Consider the following 21,869-nt stretch of genomic DNA (forward strand, 5'->3'; position numbering starts at 1 on the left):
CCCCCAACCGCCCTGAACACAGTTGCATATCCGAGTTGCAGGTCTTTCTAGTTGTGGGATGTGGGACACCACCTCAACGTGGCCTGACGAGGAGTGCCCTGTCCGCGCCCAGGATCTGAACCCCGGGCCCCAGCAGCAGAGCGTGCGAACTTAACCACTCGGCCACGGAGCCGGCCCCTGTGAATTTTTTAAAACCCTAGTTACCCCTGTTGTGAAGAAGTCTGTATATTTGTTTTCATTTTGATGGTGTTTTAACCTTTATTATTCTATGAATTAATTTTCTCTGGGTTCCTAAACATCAGAATTGATGAGGAATGGATGAAATTTTACCTGCATGGAACACTCTCCTTGGGGCATTTGTCTAGAGAGGAGATATGAGATATGAATTTAAACCATCTTTGGAATGAGGTGTGGCATAACCAAGTAAGCAGTCTCCTCCTTCCATCCCCCCACCATCCCTCACCCAACCCCATCTCCTCCTCCTCACCAGCTCCTCTACCCTCCACTCAGTCTTCTACGAACACTGCTGATACTGCTCAAACACTCAATGCCACAGCATTAAGACAGTGCACTGTTGGAAACATTTATACTCAAAAGTTAAAAAGAATTGTCTCACCTCCACAAGATCTAAATGCACCTCATCTCCACCAAATACCCTCCCTCATCATCCGTAAACTCTAGTGAAATCAAAGTGCTTCAAGTGTTGGGAAATTGTAAAAGAGAAGGCTGAAAAGAAATCTTTCCACTTTTAATCAAAATCGCCTTTTTGGAAAGTGAGGACATTTTTGGCTTGACAGGTTTGAACTTTGGTAGACCCTGTTCCTACTGGAATCAGCATTGCTCCAGCATATTCTTGTGATTCACTGTCCTTTCCCTATTGTAGCACACACATACGTTTTCAGTATTACTGTTTGATTACAGTCTTTCCCAGTAAACTCCAAAAATATTTGTTTATTTCACTGCAAAAATGACATCCATCAAAATGACCAAAGGAAAATCCATGTCTTGAAACAGGCAGCTAGTGATTCACCATGCCCAGATTTAGACTGTTGGGTATGAATGCATTTTATCAGTTCATTAAGTGGTATTCACCCTCACTCGTCTTGGAGGAGGCACACACGGAGCTGTGATGTCATCCCCACCCAAGAGTGACTGCTGATTTCATTGTAATTTTTCTCTCTGTCAAGACTCCCTGACCCAATGTTGAAGGTTTTCCAAGAATATTTTTGGAAACTCTTCACTTTAAAGTGGTTCCTTTACAGTTTACTCCATGGAGTTAGAGAAAATGTTTACTTAGGAAAGGCCTTAGTGATTCATCCTAAATGTAGAGGTGGAAACTGTGGTGGAGAGCACTGGCATTTCCTCCCTCCAAGGGCTGGCATTAAAGAAGCCATTGGAGGTCCTTGCAAGGTGTCTTTCATTTCTGTCCCACCATTTCTTGCTATGGACTTTCATGTCTTTGAGAGAGCACATTAGCAAAAATAAATGAGAACATAGATGACCTGAATACTTTAAGCATTTATTTAGTAGATACATATTTAACTTTATACACTGCAGACATAACTTTTCTTTTTTGCCGAATTCTTTGAACATTTATAAAGATAACTGGTATTTTAGGGCACAAAATAAAATGCTAATCAATTCCTCAAGCAGAAGCCATATGAACTGTATTTTCTGACCACAATGCACAATGGTTTTAATCACACACACACATGAAATTAAAAAATCTAAGAAAAAAATAAAAACTGTAATTACAGAGTATTTAGAAATGAATGAAAATGGGAAAACTTTAATACAGTCAAAGCTGAACTCAGAGGAAAAGTCATAACCTTGGATGATTTTTTTTTTCACCTTAATAAGGAATGAAAGTAAATGAACCAAGTACATAATTTCAAGAAGCTAGTTTAAAAAGAGAAGATAGACAAAGAAAAATATTGCCATGCATAAAAAAAGATGGGATCAGGTGAGTAATCTGAGAAACTGAGTAAATGAGGCCAGTGGAGGAAATCTGAAGATGATCCACCATTTTTCTTGGAAATAGGTATTATACTTTTCTAAGGTATATTTTCGGGGCTTTAGTACATCCTGACTTCCATGAAGACATGGGAGTTTTTCAATAGCTGTTTAAACTTGATGATGAGATAATAAAAAAATCAGCCACTTTTTCATTTTTAAAAAGGAGCTCTAAAATAAATTGCTATCATCTGGCTAAAATTTCAAGGTACAGTTAAAAGTTTCCATTACCCACAGGAAGATTGAGGACTATTTAAATTTCCTTATTGGAAGCTAAGAAAAAACATGTTCCAAGGGTCAAAAACACCAGGTGTTGTACAAAACACACAACAGAATGGCAACTGAGCAAAAGTGAACAGATTGTTAGAGGATGTCATTAAACTAGTTTTATTTTTTTGTCCGAGTTGTTTGTAAGGGCTTTTGTTTTGGGATAAAACTGTGGAGCACACCTGCTCACTCAGTTTCACGGGGCTACTATTTTGGGCGATGCTGAACTTTCTTTTACTCTCAGATTTATACCAGCCTACGCCCTGCTGGTCAGTATTTGCTAAAGCTATGGGAACACAATAAAGCTACTCTTACTCCTGAGTTTTCCATCCCTTGGGGACAGAGGTCCCAACTTTCTCCTATTCTCTACAGATTCAAGAGTAGATTGTCTTTCAGCCTTCATTTTTACTATGATTGTGCACTTTTGTCCTTTTCAAGACTTCACAGGTATCCTAGTGAGATGCAGAAAGAGAGGGGCCATCAGGGAGCACTGGGGCTCTTAGGCAGACCCCACATTATATGAGAGTTCTCTACCGCAGTATTTTCCAAACTACGTTCCTTGGTGTGTTCTAGTTCATGCTAATAGGTGTTCCATAGTTTTAAATCCCCTTTTACAGATTCACCTTCAAAATTAGCAAATTAAAGGCTCTGAGAAGTCTTGATTGAAAAAGTCTGGCTCACTTTATTGAATCTAAGCTTCTTTTTGAACACACAACACTTTTTCACAGCTGCTTGGGCCTGGCTCTAGGCTGGGGCCAATAGTATGTTTCCTTCCTGGCTCTCTTCTCCTTGGAGCAGCCAGTGGCCTGGACTAGCTTTTGAACTTCCAAGATGTTTTCCTGCCTTTTAGCAGTACTTGGCACCAGGCTATTTACATGTGTTGTGATCTTCCAACTGATTTTATTTTTCTCCCTTTAATAGCAAAGAGGACTAGCTCTGATAAGCTCCTACCATGTGTCAGCCTACTAGATGCTTTCAATATGTAGCCCAGATCCTGGACTCTTCCTCTCGATGGGAGTGTGTGTGCATGTGGGTGTGTGTGTTTGTCATGTAGAGTTGGGCAGGAAAAGTGGCCTGTGAAATCAACTGTGCTGGTAGCCAGTTGGACCTCTACACATAGGCTCTCTTTGCAGCCCCACTGCTCACATTAAAGGTGATTCAGATGTCTACAAATGATGGGGGTGAAAGAAGTTTTATTCTTCATCTTCTGGAGCACAGAGGAAAGTTCAATGAGTTATTAATTTCAAATTCATCATGATAGAATCCAAGTCCTACAGCACTGGTAGTAAAGTATAGGGCACAGCTCTCCTGGTTTAGCTGGATATGTGCCATCCCTTAGCTGGAGGCAGGGGCAGGAGGTGAGCGGGTACAAGGCTGTTCCCTCAGACTATGAAGAATATCCCCCCAGATACCTTTTTTCTTCTTCATATTAGCACTTTCCCCTCCTTCCCTGTCCCCTCACCAGAGTCTGTATCCTAAGGTCTTCATCTCATCTCCATTCTGAAAGCCTTTCTTCCAGACATTTCTTGAGTCTTGGAAACCTTCAAGACTTTGGTAGGTAATAGCAATCGCTGTTCTTGCCCTTTCTGCAGACAGGCAGGAGGAGAAACAGAACTATGGCTCCTAAAATTTCTGTGTGTGTGTAAGCATTATGGCAATCTGCGCTTTGAGGAACATCTTGCTCTTTCTTTGATATCTGGATGACTCCAGATCTTTAAGGAATGCTATACATCTTGCATTTGGAGGGTTAAGCACCTTCCAATACCTGATGTTTGCAAAAACTGTTGGGCCTGGCTGTGCAGAAAGAGTATTTTTTCTCCTTTCTAACGCTGGCACACTTACAAAGTCCCTCTTTCAGTTATCTATTTCTGTATAACAAATCACTCCAAAACTTAGTGATTTTAAAAAAACAAACCATATTTATCTTCTCATAAATCTAGAACTTGGGCAGGACTCAGCAGGACGATTTCTGCTTGGTGATATCTGGGCGCTTAGCCACAGAAATGTGCGGTCTCTCCACTGGGTCTCTCCTCCATGGTGGCCTGATAGGAGATAAACTTAACATGGTGGCTCAGGGTTTCAAGGCTGAGTGTTCCAAACGATTAAGGCAGAAGCTGCAAGGATTTTTGTGACCTAGCATCAGATGTGGTGCAGTATCACTTTCGCCGTATTCTATTGGTCATGTAAGACCAGCCCTGACTCCATGTGGAACGGAGTTACACAAAGGCGAGGATATCAGGAGGCAGGGATCATTGGAGGATCAGCTTGGAGGCTGGCTACCACAGCCTCCTTCTGTTCAACTTCAAAAGGCAAACTGATTTTTTAGTGCAAATTAAACTTGCATAGGATGTGACATCACTGTATCCAAAAGCTTCAGTGGATATTCCACCAGAAAGAAGAGATCGCGACACATGTTTTTCTATGCTCTTTCTGGCCACTGTGTTATCTTTATTAAATGGAATATTGAATTAGAGGCAAAGAGCGTTTATACTCTGGCATTATATTTTATAGAATAGCAGTCATATCTTTCATTCTGGCTCTCAAAGAATCCATCTTGACTCTGTACATTCAGTTTTGCACATTGTGTCAGAGAGGGAGGAAATTCTGGATGCTGGCTTTAAAATGAGAGTAAGGCATCCAAACTACTGTGAAACCAGCAGCCACCCCGTCTCAGCTCCCAACTTCATACTGAACAGTAACAAAAGAAATAAATGACGACTAATGATGCTTTGGTTTGGCAAATAACGTTTACATGCACAGATGCATCCACTTAAGTCTTTTCAAAACCAATTTTTCTAATGATTTTATTGCTCTGTAACAAAATAAACCAAACTGACATTGATTCCAAGGTCACTGTGAATTGCAGTTTAACTGTATTAATGACTAATAGGATGCAAGTTTGAATGCCAGGAGGAGGCTTGAGGAGGAAGGCATCACAGTATATTGCATTCTTGTAAACATTAGTATAAGTACAGAGTAATAGAGATTCCCCTAGTTGATGCCAAATAGGCCCTAAGTTCCTCTGCTTTCAGAGGGATGAAGCATTAAGGATTCTTTCCCATTTTACCTCTGCTAGGGTATAATATACTGCCCTAAAGAAGAATGGATTCCAATTTGGCTACTTTTCTCCTAAGATGCTGTTTTTCATTCTCCTCCATGTTTCTGGTTCCCTGTAAGTTGGGCTCAACCTCCAAAATGGAGTCCTACCTGATGGCATGAGGGAAAAATGCTGCCTGCTCCCCAGCACAGAGCATGTAACATAAAAATGGAGCTCATTATCGAGACTTTTTCCCACCTTCTCCTACCTAGCTCCATCGCCTTGGGGAAAGCCCTTCATAACTGAAGGGGCTGTATAACCTTCAATAAATAAGGGCTCTTTGCTCCATCTTCCCCCGACGTCGCCCTTTGTATCTATGCCTCGTATCTTGTTCTGTTACCTCTGTCAGTAACTAGAGCAGCAGGAGGGTGTGCCCATCAGCCATCTTTGGGCAGATAGGTCTTTGCAGTTAGTGCCACGTCACCTTAGTCCTCACATCTAATGCACACCACCAGGATTTACTCAGAGGACAGAAGAGACAGCGCAATCACAAAGTTAGGGGGCCTGAGGGGTACACTGGAATGTTGGGGGCTAGGAAGTAGGACTTCCTGATGCTCTGCTGAGAGACTGCTTGGGGTCTCAAATATGATGATGCTGATTGGTTGGGGCTGGGGACAAAGGTCTGGAACCAGAATCACACTTGGCTGCATGGATCTGAGCCTCACACTGGGGCCGCACTGCAAACTTGGGGCACATTCCAGCAGGTTAACTTACACCACACAGACAGGGCGGGAGTTGAGTCCTGGCGGACAGCTGTGGTTGCTGCCCTGCTGCCCCTGCTGAGTATGGCGCTCCGCTCTGCCAGCCGACTCTCTCAGCTTCATCCCCTCCTTGGGCAGCCTGGATATGCTGTGCGATGGGCCCTCTGTCTTGTGGCTGTTCGTCCACAGTCTCAGATCCTTGAGTCTTGTCTCACTGTTTCCTGGGTGGCCGGGTCAGTGCGGCAGCTCCTCTGGGTTGACACAGTGTGAGATGAGGCATCGCAGCAGAGCTTGCCTACTGCAGAAGGAGGAGCGGCCAGCAATCAGATGTCTTCTAGGACATCGAGGGGGACGAGGCCTCTCTTCTTTCCACTGAGGACTCTGATAAAGCCGTCTTGCTCTTCTTCAGAAGTCACACAGATCTGAATGAGAAAGAAGAAAAAACCAAAAGTGTCAACAAGAAAGAAGTTAGAACTTGAGTTTGAATCACTGCTGGCTGAGGTCAGTGGCCCATCACACTGGAAAAGGGAGAACAGGTGCAGGGTGGGAAATTGTGGCTCTGTGAGAAAAAAATTGAATCACAAATTAGGCAGAACCCTAGGTTTGGAACTAGGCCCAGGCATTGAAGATTTTCTGATTTATGAACGAGGATCAATAAAATGGGATTGATAATACTGTGTCCCTCTGAAGAGTCACTATGAGGACAGAATGAGATAACGCTTATCACAGAGCCTACCATTTGGCATGCAATCAGTCCTCAATACGTTATTTAAAGATCCAAAATAACAGTTGCCATTTAGCAGGCTCCTGTCATGTGCTTGGAAGTTTATACATATAATATTAGGAAGTCAAAGGAAGCTATTTCATTCCTGGCCCCAAGCAAATAAATGCCAACATCTCCCATATTCCAGAGTAAGCCACCTGCGCTGCACTTAAAAATGAAGTGGCTAAAATCCATTTGGGTAGCCTTGTCACTCACTGCTCATAGGATACTGAAGGGCACATAAGGGTGGATATGGCCAGATGTAAATGAGAAGAGGTTTTCGAATAGAGCTGTTAGTGTGTTGTGAGTTTCTCCCACTCGACCTGCTTCCATGGGTGGTGGGTTATGTCTTAGGTTGGATTCCTTAACAGAGCCTGAGACAAGAATTCCTGTACAAGTGACCTATCGAGGGCGTGCTCTCAGGAGCTGGGAAGTGAGGGAAGCAGGATGGGGCAGGAGAAGGAGCTAAGCAATGGTGTGGTGTCAGCTGGAGATGAGCCTCAGTCTGATCCTATGAGAATCTTGGAGCATGAAGTGCACCATGGGGTTGTCCTACTTTGAAGCAAAGGATCTGGCCTTTTGGACTCAATGTCAGCCACTGGCCACTAGCTGATCTGGGGCGTGAGGGGCATCACCTTGCAGATGAGGCAGCTCTTGTTCCACCAAGGGGGATTCGCTGGAGAAGGAGCAGCTGTGAGTTGTTAGTAGCCAACATGGCAACTGGGAGCTGGGCACACACACTTAGTGAAGGGAGTGTGTGCAGGACACCAACAGAAACCACCAAAGTGGGCTCTTCTTTCACACAAGATGAGGGGCTTTAATAGGACACATAAAGAGCTTGATTTATGCCTCCTGGTATGTGGGGCATACAATAGACTCATATGTGAATCATGTTTCAGAAATCTACTGTGTGAGAAATGTGAATGGAAAAGGACTCAGACAGTGAAGTAAAGACGGATTAATTTATAAGAGCAGAAGATTGTGTTGACTTTCACAAAGACCAGAGGTGGGTCACTTGTGAGAGAGTAATAGCCCAGGAGTCATGTTAGATTGTACTAGAACCTGATGGGTAAAGTGACCCCCAAAAAGAGGGTGGACTATTTGATTTTCAAAAGTTGAGACCTGCCGTTGCCCATGACAGAAACACCACAGGTGAGAGACCTCAGTGATGGGCAGGGAGTATATGTCTTGTAAGAACCCAGAAAAATGCCTTGAGAGGAAGATTTACCTTTAAAATCTGTTAAAGAGTGAGTTTTCTTCTTTATTGAAATGTGCCGCAATTGAACAATCCTTAATAGAAGTTCAACCAGTCAGCAGCAATGAATAGCTGAACACCTGCCCCGTTGTGCAAGTTTGTTCTAGATGCTTATTTAAAACATGTTTAACTGAAATATTTAAATAAAGAAATCAAATTTGAAAACAACTCACTGACACATGCACACATAGATGTTGTATTGTGTTGATGCTGAACAGAGAGAACACTGGACAAGAAATCAGAAAACCAAAATCCTGGCCAGAGCTAAGAGCCTTAAACCATTACCTTATGCCTTAGAATAACTAAAAAATGGACTGCAGTTTGGGTCTCCATTAGTTTTTTGGGTCATTTTCAGAGTTTTACATCATTTATATGAATAGTAAATTTCAGTCTCTTTAGCAAAACACCCGTGATGGTTCAGATGCGTGTCTATATATAGAGTAAACCTTTGCTTATCCTTCTCTCTCTTAGGATTTCAGTGTGGAAGAGAAACGTTGCTTGATGGAGGCAGTGGAAGAGTTGTTTGGAGGTGTCGCAGAAACAGGAGGCCAAGAAGCACAAACGTTCATGCTTTGTTGGATATATTCACTTATTTTGCTCCTTCTAGTTGGCATCTCTAGAGTTATTTGATTTTGGGAGTCCTTTGTAAGGACGAGGAGCTCTGCACCCACTATGTACAGCTTAGACAGGTTTGGGAGCAGATAATGGGTAAGTAAATGAAGAAGTTAAAGAAAGTTGAAAATAATGAGTACAAATGGCTGAAAAATAGGCTTCAGCAGCTTTCTCTCTACCCAGAAATGAAGGTCTAGAATTTGAAATTCTGGTGGTACAAATACTAACTTTCCAAGCTTGAGAATCTAGCATTTTAGGAAGAAACGGCAAAGTTGGAAACATTTCCTTTCGTTAGAGGTGGGATGGAAAGATCAGTCCAGAAGATTAATTACAGGGAGAAGAGAGGGGGAAGGGGGTGGGAGCCAGAAGAACTCCTTTGGGTTGGAAGGCCATGAATAAGTGACCAACTTGTCTTGGTTTGCCCGGGACGTTCTCAGTTTTCGCACTGAAAATCCCCCGAAACCAGGAACTTCCTCATCCCAGACAACTGAACAGTTGTTTATTCTAGCAAATGTGTTACTCATCACGCTGTCAGACCTACTTCAATTGTCTAAGGACCCTTAATTCCCCACTTTCTACATTCGTTCATTCAAGAAATTTTTATTGGGTGCCTACTATGTACCAGATGCCATTCCAGAAGCTGAGGAACTAGCAGAAAAAAAAAAAAAAAGAGAGGCAGACCAATCCCTGCTCTCACAGAGCCTGCTGAGCAGAACTGAGAGGCAAGAGCTTCATTGAGTAATGACCTATATGATGAGCCTGAGGGCCAGGCCTGTTTTAATCCAATTATCCATTGAACAATACTTAATAAACCCACTGACCACGTAAATCATTAATATTTTTTGAATGAATTAACGAGTGAAGAAAAGGGTGCTGATGTGAACATGTATGGCAATCTGATCTAGCCTTGGGGGTAAGGAAGACCTCCCTGAAGAAACAAGATTTAAGCAAAGAGAGGGAGGTATTGTGGGAGGGAGGGAAAAGAGTAGAATAGGAACAAATTCCAGGGTCAAGAGACTGCGGCACTGTAGAGTGACTAACTAGAACAGTGTAGCTGGAACAGGGAGTTGGAGGTGATGAAAGGTGTGAGATGAAGCCAGAAAGGCTGGCAGGGTCACGAATGTGCAGGAAATGCAAGGCTTGCTAAATCCCCTACTTGACCTTCTGACCTATCTCATTGACTGGAACCGGGTCAAAAGCCAACCACTAAAATAATCACCAGCAAGGGGAATGGAACCAATTCAATCAATTCAGTTAAGGTTTACCTGAATCATGAACCATTGAGATGGACAAGAGAACAAAAATCAGGGCTTTGCAGATGGGAAAAGGGCTAAAAGGACTATTGGTATCTACCAACTGTTGAGGATTTTTAAGTGGAGAGAGGAGCTGGTCAGATTTATTTAAAGCAGCTCTCTTTCCTCTCTTCTGTCTTTTCCTCTTCTCACCTCTCCTCTCCCTTCTTCTTTTGTTAACCATTGTCTCCCTTGCCTCTCTCCCGCCTTCTCATCTTCTCTTCCTTTTTCCTCCTCTCTCTCTTTTCTCTCCAGCCAGAAGCCTTCTGAAGGTTGCAGCAATTTTCTTCTCACTGCTGAAGAATCCTAACTTGTCCACCCAGCTTGCTGACCATGGTACAGACCTGGCTCGGGCACATCATGTGTGCAGCAGTGGTGAGCTGGGCATCTCAGTACCACGGCAGAGACAGCACACACAGAGCAGAGGCACCACTCACACAGCAAACCTTCTCCAGCCAGCCCAGTGCTTACCTAACTATCACTCCCAGCTACCACCAGCCCCTCAGAGACTTTGCATTTGTAATATGAGACAGATAGTTTATGGTCTTTCAGCTTTGAAAGACTTACCCCATTTCTTTCCCAATCTCATGCCCCAAAGCCTAGACTCTTTGCTGGATTGCAGGTCCATCTTGATAATTAAACTTTAACAGTCAGCATTCAATCTTTGGCCTCTTAGTCATTATTATTATCATCATCATTATTATTATTTTAACACCACTCATCCACGTTTCTGCTCTGGTTTCTGAATTTGTAGCTCAACCACCCTCCTGCTCTCACGTCCCTCAATTCTTAAAGACTATTAGAGTGGACTGGATTTTCCACTCTTGTCTCTACTTGATATCTGATTGCTGATCCACTCCTAGGACCTCTGCTTCTTTTCCTGTGTTGCCCCAAATTATGCTACCTGCTGGTTAAGTGTCCCTCTTGACCCAGTCCCATTTAGGTCCTAACTGGCTAAAATCCTACAGTTTCTTTTTTTTGAGGAGAAAACTACAGAACTTTGACTGATACAAAATCTTGAATCCATGAAAGAACATGATCATATTCCTGGATGCTAAGATTAAATGTAACAATGTTAATTCTCCCTAGTTCATTTATAAGTTCACTTTCAAGTTCACTTCACTTCATCAAAAGGCATTTTTAATTGATAAACACAAATTTTTATCTGGAAGAATAGCAGGAAATTATATTTTTTTCATATAAATATATATACATACATGCACACACTTTTTTAAGGTACAGTGATGGAAACTCATTCCATCTAACCCACTTCTGGGAGCACAGATGCTAATAACACTTAAAGTTTTCCCTTGCATTGCCTCCAAACTCGTTAACATTCAAATGTGCTGCCACTTATAACTGAGGAGCAGTCATTTTATTTAAAAATATTTCTCGCCTAGCAATCCTGGATTCAGTCTTCCTCTCAAAATATCTATGAATAATGGGGGTGGGGGTGGGGAAGAAATGTTATAACACAGAATGCCAAGATGGATAGCCATTCCAGAAGGTGATTGGAATTTCCATAAGACCTTTGGAGAGGAACTCAGTTGATGACTGAGGCAAGTTGTGCTGCTGGATCAAGGACAAATCTCTGAGCCTAAAAGATGACTCTTCCTTCATGGTCTATCCCACGCTCAGAGATGCAGCAGCTGCCCTGAGCAGAAAATGGGGTAGCCATGTCTTGATACTATGGGCTCGACTTCCTGACGTAGTCAAAATTCACTTTTTCCCTCCCATTCTACCCTCCTCCCCATCAATGCTTCTCTTTCTACATTTATTGGGAAATGACAGGAAGTAGGGGAAAATTAGAGGTGGCACAAGTGTCTCCTGTGAGGCGAGGTCTCAGCAAATAAAATACAGCGAGTGGGAATGAAGACAGAAAGACCATGGGATCTTGCATGAAGGAGAAAGTAGTTTATCATGTACTCCAGGAGTTTAGAATGTTGAGGCAAAAAGCAATGGTGATAGAACCAAATCCTAACTCAACCCAGCAGACCAACATTGAATGAATGCCTCTTAGATACTAGAAGTTAGTATGAGAGCAATGCATGACTACCTAATCCTCCAACTGAGTATACTTGAAAACCCATGAGTGGACGCTGAGCTAGACCACACTGATGCACTCATCTTCTCAGCTGGGAAACCTCAGCTCTGCACTGATCGCTCCCTGTTCTAGGGTAAGTAAATTGCTTGAGGCAGATGCCATTGGTTGATATCATCAGTCATTTCTGCCCTTTTCCATGCAGCAGAGTCCTGACTTTTGTTCTTTTGTCCATCCCTACCCTATTTGACTCAGGTAAATTCTAATTGGTCCTAACCTGTTTCTATTCTCCTTGCTAGTGATTCTCTTAGTGACTCCCTTGAGACTCAGTTCCAGCCAATGAAACAGGATGGAATATCTGCTAGGGAACTTCTGGAAAAGTTTGTTTTCCTCTTAAAAAAGAAGCACTAGGAAGAATATCTCTTTCCTCATCTGGAAGGGTTTCTTGGAGTGGCTGCAGCTATCTGTGACCACTAGGGGAGGTGGCTGATATTTCAAGGATGGCGGAGCAGAAGGGTGGAAGAATCTAGATCCCTGACCATGGGATTAAGCTGCTGAATTTTGAATCCAAAAACTTCTCTGTATCCAGACCTCTTATTACGTGAGTAAAATACACCTTTTGAGGTCCACTCAATTTGAGTTTTGTAAATTGAGATGTGCATTAGTTTACTATTGCTGTTGTAATAAATCACCACAAATTTGGTGGCTTTAAACAACACAATTTATCACATTGCAGTTCTGTATTTCTTACGTCTGGGGGACTCAGCTAGTTTTCTCTGCTCTGGGTTTTATGAGGCCAAAATCAAGGATTCAACAGGGACTTTTTTGTTCTTTTATTTCCTTTCAGTTCCAGACTCACTAAGGTTGTTGCCAAATCCAGTTCTTTGTGGTTGTAGGACTGAAGTTCCTGTTTCCTTGCTGGCTACCAGCCAAGGACATTCTCCGTTTCTGGGGACCACCTGTATTCCCTGACTTGTGGTCCCTTCCTACATCTTCAAATCCAATAAGGGTGGATTGAGTCCTTCTCATACTTAATCTCTCTCTGACCCACCCTTCTTCATCATCTCTCTTCTGACCTCTACTGCTGCATCTCTCTGACTTCAGCCAGACACATTTCATTGCCTTTAAGGGCTCAAGTGATTAGATTTGGTCAACCTAGATTATCTAGGATCTTGCTCTGTCAGAGTCCATAACCTTAATCACATCTGTGAAGTCCCTCTTGCACGAAATCTGCATTAGTTTCCTACGGCTGCTGTAACAAATTACCACAGATTCGGTGGCTTAAAACAGTGCAAATTTATTATCTTGCAGTTCTGGAGGTCAGAAGTCCTAAAATCAAGATGTTGGCTGGACTGCATTTCCTCTGGAGGCTCTAAGAGAGAATTGGTTTCCTAGCCTTCAGCTTCTAAAGGTCACCTGCATTCCTTGGCTTCTGGTCCCTTCCTCCATCTTCAAGGGCAGCAGCATGACATCTTCGAAACTCTCTCTCTCTCTGACCTCTGCTTCTGTCGTCACATTTCCTCTGACTCTGACTCTCCTGTCTTCCTCTTATAAGGACCTCTGTGATTACATTGGTCTCACATGGATAATTCAGGATACTCTCCCATCCTTAACTTAACCACATCTGCAAAGTCCCTTTTGCCAAGTAAGGTAACATATTCAAAGTTTTGGCGATTAGGACATGGGGCTGTTATTCTGCTTACCACAAGATGAAAGGATCAAGACTGTTACTATAAGACATCAAAAAAATATTGCAGGAAACATATGCTTATGTCTGAAAGAAAAACTTTTAGACATATTGGATGCAATAGGTTGAAGGAAGACTTGACCTTGATGTCTTAAGGGGAGAATCTCTTGAGATGAAGAGATAATGTAATGAGATGCAAAAATAAGATGCTGCAGAGGAAAGGGGGCTGATTGAGAAGAAGACTACAAAGAAATAAGCACTAAATTAAAATCTATGTTAGAAGTAATGAAAGACTGAATTAAAACTTCAGGAAATTGAAATGAAGTGGAGGATTATCTTGAAACGTTCTCTTAGGGAGAAGTGGAGAGTGATAAAGTGGACAGCAATAAAGAGATTAAAACTATAAAGGAAATATTGTGAAATAGAGATGATCCAACCAAAGAGCTATTAAGTTCCTAAAGAAAGAAGCATTAAGATCAAAAAGGCAAATGATAAACTGGGGAAAATGTTTGCCACACATGGTAGACCAGGTGAAAATAGTCTTAAAAGATAGAAAACTTTTTCAAAAGTGTAAGAAAACAGGCAAAGTATGTAAACAGATTATTCATAAAAAAATACAAATATCTCATCACACGCATGATAAAATTTCAACCTCACTAACTATTCAGGAAATGCAGATTAACATGAAATATTATTCATCTATCAAAATGATAGATATCACAAAGAGTAAAGTTCAGTTCTGGCAAGGATGTGGTGACCTGAATATTCTCATAAACAACTGATGTGGGTACAAATTGGCACAAACTTTTTGGAGGCAATTTGGCAGTATGTATCAAGAACTGTAAAAACCTTTTGTCCATTTTTGTATAAATTTTAAAGTATATCCTAAGGAAGTAATCAGTTATGGAGAAAGATTTAGGTTTAAAGATGTTCATTGCAGTTATCAATAATAACAATAAAAAAAGAAAAACTCTGAATATTCAACAATAGGGGAATACTTAAATACATTCTCGTACGTCTAGAGAGGGGTTGGCAAACTTTTTCTGTAAAGGACCAAATAGCAAATATTTTAGGCTTTGCAGGGCATATGTTCTCTGTTGCAACGACTGAGCTCAGCAGTTGTAGCGTGGAAGCAGCCACAGACAATACACATATGAATGAATGTAGCTTTGTTCTAATAAACTTTATTTAAAAAACAGGTCCAGATTTGACCCATGGGTCATAGTTTGCCAACCTGGGATCTATGTGATGAAATGTTATGCAACTGTTAAAAACGGTTTTGATAAACATTTAGTGACTAAGTTAAAAAAAATTGGAAAACTAAATAGAATGTGATATCAAAATATGAATTAGGAGAAAAGGTGGATGGGAAATACACGAAAGTGTTTATGTTGATAATAACTTGATGGTTGAATTACCTGTGCTCTTTATTTTCTTCTTTATATATTTTTTGGGGTATTTTCCAAATTTTCTCCACAATAAATGCATTTTAGTTTTAGAATGTAAAAATAATTTATCCGTTTTTCTTTAAAGCTTTGGTAGAATACAAGGACTCCATGAAAATAGTTCTATAGGGATGACAGAATTATGGACGGATTTAAAAATATTTTTATGGTGTTTCAAGTTGATTTAATAAGGATTTTTTTAAATTTCAAAAATGAAGAAAACATACTCTTGTGTCAAGGCAAACTCTAGTTGTGTTCACAACAAAAGAATAACTTAATTCTATTGGCAACGAGAGTTCTGTGAAAAAATAATACAATAATTGTGAGACAAATTAACCCCCGAGGTAGAAATGTGATTTAATCAAAGAGATGCATTGCATTTATTTTCAGTATCAACTTTATTCTATTTCCCCACTAATGACTAGTTGTCTCTTTATATTTTTAGAGTTACAAATATCATGCTGGCTATTTTCTGATGTTTGCTAGGTGATTTTAGGTGGCATTGGTTGCTGCAGATGAATTGCCCCTTTAGGCTTTTCTGTGAATGCTGATGGCCACAAGGCAAATGACCTTGCTAAGCACCAGTGGTGGCCAGGCACCATGCTGTCGTTTTACCCAGGTGGAGACATTGAACCCTCACGTCCACGTCAAGAGGGAGATGCTGCTATGCTGATTTTACAGATGGAAACGTTGACGTTCAGAGGTGACTTTGCCAAAATCACACAGGATATGGATCCATTTCTGTATGATGCTAGAATCCATGTTTTTGCTGCTACTTTGTAGTACTCCTCTCAATTAACAAGCATGTTTTGAAATTTTACACCTAAAATAGTTTAAGACACTAAAGCGGAGACAAGTTTTAAAATTTTTTCTCAAGAATAGATTTTTAAAATGCAAATTTTCTTTCAGGTGACTGACATTTATAAAAAAATGGGTTGCCATGTTGATGACAAAGATTGAAAATAGAGAATTTGTGTAGGGGTAGAGACCTCAGGGCCTATTATTGACTCATAGGTAATTGTAAATAAAAATGCCTTCCTTTGTCACAAATCTAGGATAACACTTAAAAGTGAGATAATGGAAATGAAGGTCATTCTCAAACTTTAGCTTTGATTAGAACACCTGGGGTGTTTGTAAAAGAGACTGATTCTCTGTGTTTATCCTGAAAACTTCTGTTTCAGCAGGTCTGGGATGGAGTCAGGAATCTGCATTTTCAGCAAGCTCCCAGGTGAATCTGATTCATGTGGTCTTCAGACCGCACCTTGAGAAAGACCAGGCTGGGCAAACATCAGGGGTTATGAGACATTCCTAATGAATTGTTGGCAGATCCATGTGGTTCCAGTTTCAGGCTGAAATGCTATGTTGTGCCTTGAACACTGCTGATTGCAGAGGCTGGGTTGTTGGCCTCACCCCCCCTCCCAGTAGATTGTCAGTTCAACCGTGAGAGTGGAGCCCATTCTCAGAAAATATTTTTTGGGGCAATACGGCCAAGGAATTGGTAGACGTCACTGAGCAGATGTTCTACTTCTGGAAATTGATCAACTTGAGCAAATTCTAATTTGCCTTCTGGTTTCACTGATTTGTATTTTAATAACAAAAGCAATGTTTAACCTCAAATGGGGAAGCACAAGATTATTCTGAGAAACAAAGATCAATCATGCTGGCAAAATTATTTAACAACATTTTGCCAATAAAGATGAACATCCTTCTTGAATTTATTTCATCCAAAAGACTTTCCAAGTTTGGGGAACAGGGAGGATACAGGTGGGTAAACTTGGAGAAGTCTGAAGCATTGGCGTGGAATCCAGCTGGGAAAAGTGCCTATTTGCTTTGTGGGGTGTGTGTGACGACAGAGACGGGCTCTCAGCCTGATGAGAATGATTGCAATGCTTGGAACTAAGAGTGACTCAGTACTGCTGAGTGTCCACATGAGCAGGAATTTGCTTTCAGGGGGCCCTGTGGTCCTAGGACACTCGCTTTTATGACACTTGCCTTCTCTGGGAGCCGCACTATGTACGTGGCACTTTACTGTTGAGTTTGTTCTGCATTATCAGGACACATGGGGGGCTCAGCGGGAGGCACTGGCTTGGAGCTTGCAGACCTAAGTTCAAGTTTCGCCCTGGTTACTTTCCAGGTTTTTGCTGCCTTAAGCAAGGCATAACCTCTATGAGCCTTTGCTTCCTCATTTAGAAAATATAAATAGTGAATAATGAACTTATAAAATTCATAGGGCACGTGTGGAACCCCAAATAAAATGTAGGTGTGTAAGCTTTATAAATATTATATAATATATATGTATGACATTGTTAAATAATGACTAGCAATAATGATGATACTTATACCAATTAGTATTCTGACGATGTCTAGGACAATATTAATTTGTTCTTTCCTTCTCTGTGAACCAGAGGCTGGAGACAAAAGCTTCTCTCTCAAGCAGCAGACCGTAAAACAGGGCATCACGATGCCAAAAAGGAATAGCCATGAGAGTTTTCCTTACATTTTTATGGGTGACATAGTGGTCTGTGCAATCTGCCAGGGGGGAGGGGTTCCCCGGGTGCTGTTGTTAAGAGAGGTCCCTTAGCTGCCACTGTTCTTTATAGGCAGATGATGGCTTCTTCTATCTCTGGGAAGCACTTGGGGAAGCAATGTGTTGGGCAAACACCAGCTCCAGGGAGAATGAGCAACTCTGGGCAAAAAATGAAGGAGAAGATCTTAAGAGAGGCGTATTTAATGCCAGCACATTGATGGCTTTTGATCTCTTTAAACATATATTCTGTTCACAAGGGACCAGGTAAAGGAGAGGTTATGTAATTTTCAAAATGCAGTCTGTCCTAAAGTGGGTATACTTTGTAAGCAATTTTTTTTTTTTTTTATGCTGAGGAAGATTTGCCCTGAGCTAACATCCATGCCAATCTTCCTTTATTTTTTGGTATCTGGGCTGCCAGCACAGCACGGCCACTAACAGAGCGTGGTGTAGGTTGGCTCCCAGGAACCAAACTTGGGCCGCTGAAGTGGAGCACATTGAACTTAACCAGTAGGCCACTGGAGCTGGCCCATAAGCAATTTTTGTAGGCAGGAAGAATGCCAATTTGAAGTAAGACTTTAAAACTGGGGTGAAACCATACAGCCCAGTGACCCAATTTCCTAAGGTTATTAGAGATTTTAATAACCAAAAATCATTAGACGGCATATACCTCTGGGGGTACTTGCATTTATATAAGCAGCAGCTAACTACAATTAGATACAGCAATGGTGGGATGCGGTGATGTGTGTGTGTGCATGTGCAAGATTGAGGCCCAGGAAAATCACAGCAATGCTGTGTACTTTTACATTATTAAATTCAAAAGATAAGATTGAGTATTTTTAATTTCGCTTCTTTTTAAATTTAGTTTTTAAAAATTTACACTATGAAAGCAATTTAAATGGGAAGGAAAAAAGCCCTTAAACAAACCTTCCAATTTTTCCTTTTTTCCCTTATGTTTATATTAATTTTTCACCACCAGTGAGTCATTAATATTTAACTTACTCCCTTACTGTTTATAAAACCATCATCTAAGATGGTGACACAATATTTGAAGATCTCTCTCCTCTCTCCTAGGTCTGTCCCCACTTCTCCAGAGGAGATCTGATCAGGCCACATGTCCCAGGGCTTTATCATCATCTGGTAAAGCTTCTCCTTTCTGGTTCCTCCTTGGAGGTCATCAGGCCATTTTATCTCCTATGCCAGTTTTGCTGCACTCCTTTCCCATCCATTGCTCTCCTGTGGGTCATCTGGTACCACAGGATTCTGAGGTTCAGACAGGCCTGTGGTGGTGGTCATGGTGGCAGTGGTGGGGCTGTGGCGAGGAGGCCCATCAGGCCCGTAGGTCATGTCTAGTTCACTATGTTTCCAATTATAAAAATGGCCTTAGGCCCCATTTCCATCTGTTTCTTTGTGTTTACCTTGGGGGAGTGGTGACTGGGATCTGGCTCTGGATCCTAGAATTCTTTCGATCATTTTATCATAACACCATCAAAACCGTCTAGTCCTAACACTAGCCACTAAAGACAGTATTATTGTTGACTTAACCGCTCCATTGTTATGGAATTGTTCTTAATTCTCTTCACTAGGAACACCACTGTGATGACTATTTTTGCATAAAGTTTCCCCCCCTGTATTTTAGATTACTTTCTTGGCTACATTATAGAAAATGGAATTACTGCATTCATGAAGTTGAGCAATTTCATGGCTCTTAATACATGGCACCAAATCACTATACAATATGAGTGGACCAATGGATCCTCGTATTTATGAAGATGCCAACTGCACTGACTTCATCCCTGACTTTTGTTAAAATATATAGGGAAAAATGATACTCAGAATTATCGGTCTCTCATTCTCACTAACTTTTATTTACTTGAATATAAAGGGAGGGGAAATGTAACATTTTTTTAAAAGTTGTGCCTCCATATTATAATTTTTCTTTAGATTTTCTTTTAGAAATTCTTTTGAATAGCCATAAAGAAAAGGTAAATCATATTCTTTGAGGGTGCACTTGTAGGTTTGAAGATAATTAGGTCATTTGGAGTCATATGTGGCATATAAAATGGTTGATCAAGTTAGGTAAAACAATTTTTTAAAATTACAAATCAGATGTAATTATAAAGTAATGACCGCTTTTCTTGTAGGACTTAGAAACTATCTTTGAAGGCAATTCCATTCGCGATGTCTTTTGGGTAACTCTAGTGAAGAGGGGTAGTATTAAAATTATTAATGCATTTTTTGTTTTGCACTTCTTTGTAGGGTGAGCCTCATCATTTTCAACCAGAGGCATTGATTGCCTCAGAAAATATTAGAATTATTATACCAAGAATGCAGACAGAAAGAGTGGCAAGGTTTGACTTTCAAAACTGGAAATTAGAGTTAATTGTGAGACTTTATTTGGAGGGAAAAGAAATTTCTAATGTTTAATTTCCAAAATCATCCCTAAATACACCAAGAGCAAACTTGAAGGTCTAAGCACATTATTTCACTCTGTAGTGATGATGCAGGACATGACACGAGGGGAGTTGCAGTCAGAGAAGAAGGGGCGGTAGGAAGCCCTCTCTCTGCTTGAAGAAGGCGAAGAAAGGCAGAGTAGGACAAAGAGCTGAGTTGTGCATGTCTTGTCTCTTTCTCCCTGTCATCATTCCAGGAGTGAGATGGGAAAGGATGATGCAAGGAGGGTGAAGGTGCAGGGGGTTCATGATTCACTTCTTAGGAAATGGACAGCATCATAGTGAACTCTACATTCAACATGGCACTGGAGCAAGATGGCGCCAGACACTTCTAGATTAGATATAGGGAGACGTTCAGGGCATGGGCCTGAGATACTCTCTGGTTATCTATGTCTTGCCTATGTTTAATGGAGTGACGTGAAGGTGTCTTGGGTTGCAGTGAGCAGGCAGAAGCTAGGCGTCTGGAAAAGGAGACCTAAGAAGGGTCTTTGTGACTGGAGTCCAATGCAACGAACCATGGAACACAGTAGGAAGTAACAACAAAGTATTCCCTAGAGACTATGGAAAATTAACCAGGCATTGGTGGAGACCAGCACAGAGCCCAGACTGGAGTAGCTGCCCACATCAGAGACCAGCGGTCCTCAGAGAAAAGCATGGGGACCAGATGTTCTCACTCTGCCGCCATGATGTTGTCTACATTTCGTCTTGTGAACAGATACCACCAAGTGAGCTTCCCAACATTTTGGTTTCGTGTGTTTAGATCCTACTACACATATTATTGGAGTAAGTATATCTTTTCTCAAACTGAATACTTTGAATGTGACCACACTCATTTAGATTTATACGAGTTGCTATGTTTGTTAATAGGACTGTGACTCTACTTTGGTCACACTTGGTATGTGCTTGTGTGCTTTACTCACCTGATTCTCTTTCAGTGTTATCTGCCCCTGTTCCTTACACCCAATGAAGGTTCTAACACATCTAAAAATCTTCTCATTTTGTTGTACTCTCTGAACAAAGTTGGCTGGAAAGAAGCCAATCCTGTCTTGAATTTTCCCCTGAAAGGAAAAAGCAGGCATGCATCCACAATTGTAGCATTCATTGTAATTATAGATACCAAATGATTTTTTTTAAAGAAAGAAATACTTACTTTCCACCAGTCTTCATTGGAGTCTTCTAGAAGAGTAATCATGTCTCCTGGCCTAAAATGAAGAGTGAACGAGTGGGAGGAGAAGTAGAGGGGGAGAAGAGAAACAAATGGTAATGTCAGAAGTAACAGTCTTTCATTTCTACGAATAATCCTAAAATAAATAGAAATAAACATGATTTTTACCAGTCTTCCTACCCATGAAAACAGCTTTGTTAGACATTGAAACCAAGTGTAATTTCTGTGCTGTATTTTTAAAATAAGTTTTAGCTTTATTTTTACACATAGATGATCATATTTGCATTATAAAAAACTCCAAAATTTGGAAGTTGATAAGCTTCAAGGTGTAAGTCTCCCTTTATATTCTGCCCCACAATCCTGTTCCCATTGCCCATTGACCACTGTTAATGGTTTCCTGTGTCTCCTTCTAGACCCTTTTCCGTGCCCTTACATTCATATGTGGATATGTATACGTATTTTGATTTTTCTTTTGTTTACTATTGACATCTAGAATTAGTCATTATCTTAACATTATATCTTCTCAGTACCTTCTTGAAACCTAGTACACATTT

The 21,869-nt window shown here is 41.1% G+C and overlaps 1 protein-coding gene across 1 annotated transcript in view; it reads right to left on the bottom strand.

The window, feature by feature from the left end:
* Nucleotides 1-1,532: 1,532 nt before the first annotated feature.
* The window catches only part of STAC (SH3 and cysteine rich domain), a 151,235-nt gene continuing 130,898 nt past the window's right edge, over nt 1,533-21,869 (bottom strand). Inside the window, exons 9-11 of the mRNA XM_046650575.1 lie at nt 21,301-21,352; nt 21,071-21,208; nt 1,533-6,500 (exon numbers count right to left, since the gene is read on the bottom strand). Of these exons, the coding sequence (XP_046506531.1) occupies nt 6,402-6,500; nt 21,071-21,208; nt 21,301-21,352 (289 nt within the window). The 3' untranslated portion in view covers nt 1,533-6,401. The remainder of the gene's footprint in view (nt 6,501-21,070; nt 21,209-21,300; nt 21,353-21,869) is intronic.

Source organism: Equus quagga, chromosome 1 (assembly GCF_021613505.1).
Source record: "Equus quagga isolate Etosha38 chromosome 1, UCLA_HA_Equagga_1.0, whole genome shotgun sequence".
In the NCBI taxonomy this organism is placed as follows: domain Eukaryota; kingdom Metazoa; phylum Chordata; class Mammalia; order Perissodactyla; family Equidae; genus Equus; species Equus quagga.